Here is a 7,500-nt window from a genome sequence, read left to right on the forward strand (position 1 = left end):
CTGCATCAATGTAATATTTGTGTCGATCTACATATGCATGTAGTATGATAACATTGATTACATTGTGTATGCTTTAGGGCATACAATGGCATCTGTGCATCCATGTGTGTGTGTGTGTGTGTGTGTGTGTGTGTGTGTGTGTGTTCGTGCTTTGAATGGTTGTGGTGTGTACCTGCACCACTGTTTCACATTGTTGAAAGTGTGTGTGCGCTTACAGCACTCTGTGTTTGTGTCCACCATACCATATTCTGATTGATTGAGAATTCACATGTGTTCATGTATAAATATCTCTACGTACATTAAGTGCCTGTCTATCTATACGCTTGTGTTGTGTACATGTATGTGTTTGTGTATGTGTTTATATGCCCAATGTGCCTATATGTGTTTCATCATCTATGTGAATGAGTATGTGCATGGCCAGTTTCTATCTTTTGCATTGTATGTGTGGGTTCACATGAGCACACATTTGTATGAGTGTGCCTTCAACATAAAACTTGTGTGTGTGTTTGTGTGTGTGTGTGTGTGTGTGCCAGCAGATGGGTGACGGGGTTATTATTTTATGGACCACTGCTCTCCTCCAGCTGTGGCTGAATAAAGATTAAATTAAGATTAAAAAAAGTCTGAGGAGGCGGAGCACGGAGCCAAAGGAGATGTTGTCGGCGCTTTATTTATCTGAACCCGTTTCCCATTTTTATTCGTTGATTACGAGGGCCCCTGATGGCGAGATCCACATCCACACTCCAGGCGTGGAGAGCGAGACCACAGATGTAGAGCGGATTGCATTATGTGGATAGGATGGAATTGAAGGGGAGAGACAGAACTCTGAATTGTGGACTTTCGCTATGGTTGTGCATCAAGCCCAAACACTGAAGGAAGGGGGGAAATCAAATCATCACGCTGGTTGATTTTTTTGCTGCGAAATTCATCACAGCCTCAAAATAGTGTTACTTACTGCTGACAAATTTGACACTAATTAGTGTCTTGGTTATGCCACTTTTTAAGTGACAAAGCAAAATGGCTTGAAAAGGAACACAGAACAGTACAGTACGGAAGCAAAAGAATGCACATCCAAACATTTTTCTTTCTCAGTTTTTTAGCTGATGAAAGGCCTCTCTGTCAGTGTGAGTCTTGGATGGACTTGGGGAGTCTCTTGTTGAGATAACAGGATGCTGGATTGCAGGATTGTCTGTCAGCTCCCTAACACGCTCTGGAGTGCTCCGGCTTGTGGGTGAGATGAGAGCAGGGGCCTTCGAATACGCTTCTCCAAAGAGCCTTATTCACTCAGACACCAACGCACTCTGGTTTTTTTTTTTAACCCGGTTTGGCCGAATAACCTGGGCGAGTGTGCAGTGGTGACGGCAGCAGCAGTGGAGAGGACGCAGGTGTGGGGGCAGACAGGGCGCCAGAGGACATTTATCACAACGCACGGCAACGCTGCGAGCAGCCAGCTCTCTTGACAGGTGTCGTGTCAGCGCTGCGGCGCAGCTCTAAGCAAGGTGTCAACTCCACATCACATGGATGAGGAGAAAGGGAAGGAGAGAGGAAAAGGAGAGAGAGAGAGGGAGGATAAGAGACAGACAGGGAGGAGGAGTAGAGAGGAGGAGCAACGGAGACTGAAATTAGTTGGATGGATGTGGATGAGTGGAGGGTAGACGATGAAAGAAAAGTGATGAAAAAAAGAAAAATAGGAAAATAGGAGGTATAGAATGAGTGGAGAACTTAAGAAGGAGGAGGATGGTGTGCAGAGGAAATGGAGATGGAAAAAGTAGAGAAGAGAAGTAGAGAAGAGAGGCCGAGGGATGGGTTTTGGTTTTGGCGTTTGGAGCGGGAGCTTTGGCGTCTGGTGGGATTGAGCAGCTGCCATAATATTTACTGAGGAGCTGGATTGACTTTTCACTGGAATCAATATCTGCTCTGGGCCGCTCGGCGGTGCACAGCCCACGCCGTGATGACTCCTCTGTAACGCTTCACCAGCACAAATCCAGCAGCCTTCCTTCCCTGAGCTCTCTTTCTCCCCCACCCCCTTGTTCTCTCTCTCTCTCTCTCTCTCTCACACACACACACACACACACACACACACACACACACACACACTCACAAACTGTACTACACTCTTTCTCTGCCTGTCTTTAACATACGCTGTTCCTTTCTCTCTGTCCCTTTTTCTCTGTCTGTCTCGCCCTCTCCGTCACACAGTTAGCCTTCTTTTCCTCCCCCTCATCCGTTCAACTGCCCATTTCAAACATTCCTTTCTCTCATTCTGCCTCATCCCCCTCTCCTGTCTCCCTCTCTCTCTCCCTCTCTCTCTCTCTCTCTGCCTAGCTTTGATAACCTGTGTCGAAATGTTTTATAATGGAGGCATGTTAATAATGAATGTCAGAGCAATTGGAGACAATTAAGTGTTTTGCCTGGGCCATTAATCTTGGGGACAGCTGGGGACTGGGGAAAGAGAAGAGAGGGAGCAGAGAGGGCAGAGAGGACAGGGGAAAGAGAAGAGAGGGAGCAGAGAGGGCAGAGAGGACAGGGGAAAGAGAAGAGAGGGAGCAGAGAGGGAGCAGAGAGGGCAGAGAGGACAGGGGAAAGAGAAGAGAGGGAGCAGAGAGGGCAGAGAGGACAGGGGAAAGGGGACCAGAGAGAGGAAGGGTACAATGAGACGGGCGAGGAGGGAGTCAGAGAGTAGAGGAGAGCAGAGACCTGGGAGGAGAGGGCACAGAGACCGAGGTTAGGGGAGCAGAGAAAGTAGGAGAAGGGAGGAGACAGTTGGAAAGACAAAGGAGCAGAGACAAGGTCGGATCAATTCTGTCTTCTATTCTGTTCCACAGTAATGACATCACAAGCTTAAATACATAGTTTGAGACCACACTGTAGACAGGTGTGTTTGTCGATAAGCATGTGTTGAGTGGTGTATATGTGTGTGTGTGTGTGTGTTTTTATGGGTGTGTGCACACCGTCCAGTCAAGTCTATTTCTACAGGGACTTGTTGGCACTTGCGGTTTTGTATTACATCTGTGTACACGGGCCTGTCAATCTATCAGTTCCTGGAGGAGTTCCAGTGCCGCCAGCTGTTTTCAGCACTTCTCCAAAGTACATCCCAAACAAAAGACACACTTCACAAATATTCACTTTGCGATAGGATCTTGAATGCTGATATGATTAGATGCTTCAAAATGCAATTTCCAACAAAGCAGTATGAGGCTTTCAGTCTTTCTATCACAATCTCAAACTGTCTGTGCACTGAACGCACAAGTTCATATTTCTCTGTGCACGGATGCCATCTACATATGTACTATATGCTTTAGGGCATACAATGGCATCTGTGCATCCATGTGTGTGTGTGTGTGTGTGTGTGTGTGTGTGTGTGTGTGTGAGTGTGTTGCAGTGCGTGAGTAATGCCATTACATAAGTATACCATGCTACCACACTGCTAGTTCCCCTTCATCTGTCTTTCGCCTTCATGGAAGGCATCGCATTGGTCCACCTTGAAGAAGGACCTGTCATTCAGGCCACGTGATTGGCTGGCTTTGTTACAGGAGTGTGCGGCACACGCGGGGGGCAAGAGTGCGGGCGTGTAATCACACAAACTTGACCTGACACACTGTGCCACCCTCCCGCCAGGCCCCTGTCGCTCTGCACAGCTAGGGAGGGGTTGCTAGGCGACAGCTCAAAGGGAGCCCGTTAAAAGCTAGGGAGTGAGAACGGTAGGTGGGAACATTACAAAAAAAAGTACAAAAAAAGAAAAAAATCTGTGAGACTTGACACAGAGGATGGGTGAGGTGGCGAGAGGTGACACTAAGATGACACAAAAGTGGTGCTGATTTGGGCACTTTTGCCAATTTTCATTCTCGACCCTCAGTGACACATTCTGGCAACATTCAGGCAAGATTGTCACTCTTTGATTTTATGACCAGCATGTAAGTATAGACGTACAATTTGTACACATACAAAAGCTTATTTGTCCATCCTGCTACTACAACCAGGTTTACACTTCTACGACCCAACAAGATGTTCAGTGTAATTTAGTAAAATCCAATATAAGGACACAAATGTATTATTATTATCCAAAATAAATCTGGTTCTTATAGTTATACCGTAAATAGGTCATTATTTGATTCCTGACTGATGATGACCAAAGTAATTATTTAATTCCATTGATGATGATGAATCCACCTGATACCTAAACAACGAAAATGGTACAGACCGACCAAAAGTATAGCAAATATCTACACCTATGGCATTGTGTCATCAGGGTATGCCAGTGTATGTGCACAAACCTACAGCATAAATGCTTTAATGTGATTCTATAAAGATTGTTGGTCATTGACAGAGCCCTGTAGACTATCAGTAATAAGTATTACTATTTATAAAAAGTCTCAGATGGTCACTGTATTTAGCCATTCTGAGACATGCCACTGGTATCAGAAAGGCACTGATACCCACGGGCATAAACATGCTCCATGCACCACCACCAGCTAGTCCTCCAGGGGCCTCCTCATGACTGGACTGGAATTGTAAGTGTTTTCTCCAGTGCCACGCCCATTCTTGTGTGTGTCTGTCTGTATTTGGCAAGCATATGTTAGTTTGTGTTCTGTGTTCGTGCGTGTGTGTGTGTGTGCGTGCGCGTGTGTGCATGTGCGTGTGTGTGTGTGTGTGTACACATGCACAGGTGTCCAGGGCCTCTCCTCTCAGTGAGAGAGCATTGGGGTGCAGTGCAGTGTGAATGTAATTATTCTGTCAGGAGGCGCCTCGTTAGCACCTCAACAACAGTCCACTGCAGGGAACTCTGTGTTTGGCTCATACATTCCTAACACACACACACACACACACACACACACACACACACACACACACACACACACACACACACACACACACACACACACACTACACATACACACAAGGACACACACAGGCTCATCTGACATATGTATACAGACATAGACACACACATTACCATACATTCTCCTTATAACCTCGACAAACACCTTCACAGTTGAACAATGTCGTCATTGTGTTTGCTCTAGGGGGGCTCAGGCCCTGGGCTCTGTAAAGCGCCTAGAGATAATTTTATTGTTTTGGCACTATATAAATAAAACTAAATTGAACTGAACAAATTGTACTTAAAATGTTTCCACTTTGAGTTCCATTTATCAGTTTAACTATGGCCCAGTCCTGCCACTCTCTAGGACTGCCATCACTGCACACATTAAGTCTCCCAATGTCGCCATGTTTCTGAGTGCTGAGGCCTGAGTGCTGGTAAATACTCAGCACTTCATTTGGGCAGGTGCATGAGTGAGACAGTCAATATGTGCTCCAGCAGAAAAACACAGCCATGTGATTATGTGAAAAGCATACAAATCCTCAGTCTGAATAAGTATGCTTTCATAATTTACTGCACAGACACACACGCACACATAGAAGGAGGAAAGAGGACCAGTGTACTCACCATGGTCTTCTGCGCACATCATACAGATCAATCTTATTTGGTGCTCTCCATGGGGTGGCTGAGGAAAGGGATCAGAAGATATATCTACCTGAAGAGTGTTGACTCCTCAAACGTCTTTCAGACACAACAGTTTCCATCACTTGTTGACGTCACGGCCACTAATATAAGAACCCTTTTAAAATGCCACATGGTGAGCAAGCTATTTTGCACCCTATTCACACATGCAAGGCCAAATAATAGCACTCTAATGGAGGACGTTCCGCTAAATCAAGTGGTTGTTGTGGTGGGTGGCAGCAGGAGGTAGGATTACTGCAGACTATATTTATGGACTACATACACACACAAACACACACACACACACACACACACACACACACACACACACACACACACACACACACACACACACACACACACACACACACACACACACACACACACACACACACAAACACACACATTTATATTTAAATGTGAATTGAACCTGTCAGTAGGCAAGCCAGAGCACCTACGCAGCGTAATTCATAGAGAGTATATTGTGAGTATGTTTATGGTTATTAACGCCCTAAAGCAGCTAATGTAATTGACCATTATATCTATGAAGAATTTACAGTAAAGATAAATGGTTAGTGCATATAATTGTCAACTTCTAATTGGATAAACACTGAATGCTTTTACATCTGTGTGTTCCATTCTCAGGAAGATAGTGTTCGGTTCTTCAGTGCTGAACTACTCCAAAAGCAGTGGGCAGAGAACCCTTACAATGGTTCTACAAACAAAAGAGCCTTTGAGGGTGTTACCCTCTGGGGTTAAGGATTGGCCACTTTGTTTAGTGTACATGCCAACACTGTGGTGCATGATGGGATGGGTGCCAACTTACCTGGGTAGTATCTGGTGACACCGGTGGCACTGCCAAACACCTGCCAGCGCAAGGAAGGATCCTCCAGGCTGTTACTGATGAAGAAAGGCTCCAGTGCCTGGGTCCAGTTCAGCTCATTCAGGATGGTAGGGGCTGAAACACACATACAGGGAGTTACAGCCAGTTCTACTACCATTTTGTCAGTCCACACACAACAATTCGAAGTTGTGAAATAATTCATAATTGTAATGGTTCATATAAATGTCAAAATAATGCAGAGAATTGTCACGATGTGTTTCTAGACTGTCAAGTCACACAGGACTTTGAGCAACGTGCCATAATATATTTCCAACACTTCTCCACCACCTGCCGTTTAAATACTACTTCTCAAACGTTGCGTGTCTGATTGTGAAGATTTTGTTCTGTTAATGAGTTTTTTGTTCTTTTTACCCACAAAACAACCCTGATTCTTTTGTTCTCACACTGCTTAGGTGGGTTTGTGAAAAGCCGTCCGTGTTTCGACACTACTGAAGTCTGGCGCCGGAGTATCCTGTCCACCTGGCTTTGTGTCTGCACTTGATTCCACTGTAAGGAGGTGGCTACTGTGGTGTGGTGTGAACGGTTTCATTTGAGTCTGGAGCTTAATTGACAGTTGGCTGCTACACTTTAGCGCGAAGAGCTAGTGTGATGCCGGAATAGATTCACACTCTCTCTCCTTTTCTGCCATGACTCCGAGTTCAGGAAAACACATTTTCATTAAGAGTCAGCAGGAGTGAGAGAGAGAGAGAGAGAGAGAGAGAGAGAGAGAGAGAGAGAGAAAGAGAAATGGAGACAGAGAGAGACCAATGTGAACGATTACTCATGTGGTGAGCTCTGGAGCTCCTCGCCTCAGAAAAGACGTAAAAATGTAAATGCAGGCAGGCAGCTTGCCGACCACCTACAGGAGACAACAGCGTAATCTGCGTGGGGCCTCGCAGAAGCCTGCACTGCTATCTGACCTTGGCTGAGGTCGCCAAGCGACAGGCACACAACATAGGGGAGGGGGAGGCAGGGAACGATTGGACCACACCTGAAGATCACCTCGTGGTCGCATGCGTCACAGAGATGGGAGAAAGATAGAGACGCTCAGACTCAAGTGGGAGATGTGAATAAAACATTGTTTGGTAAGTAACGTCTGTTTAGACTATGGTTGGCATCC

General features: G+C 45.7%; 1 protein-coding gene across 1 annotated transcript in view; it reads right to left on the bottom strand.

The window, feature by feature from the left end:
- The window catches only part of cacna2d2a (calcium channel, voltage-dependent, alpha 2/delta subunit 2a), a gene marked incomplete at both ends in the record, with an annotated part of 187,965 nt that overhangs the window by 48,517 nt on the left and 131,948 nt on the right, over positions 1 to 7,500 (bottom strand). The window contains 2 exons of the mRNA XM_080845556.1: positions 5,444 to 5,501; positions 6,324 to 6,455. Coding sequence (XP_080701682.1) covers positions 5,444 to 5,501; positions 6,324 to 6,455 — 190 coding nt within the window. The remainder of the gene's footprint in view (positions 1 to 5,443; positions 5,502 to 6,323; positions 6,456 to 7,500) is intronic.

Source organism: Sprattus sprattus, assembly GCF_963457725.1.
Source record: "Sprattus sprattus genome assembly, chromosome: 10".
Taxonomy (NCBI): Eukaryota; Metazoa; Chordata; class Actinopteri; order Clupeiformes; family Clupeidae; genus Sprattus; species Sprattus sprattus.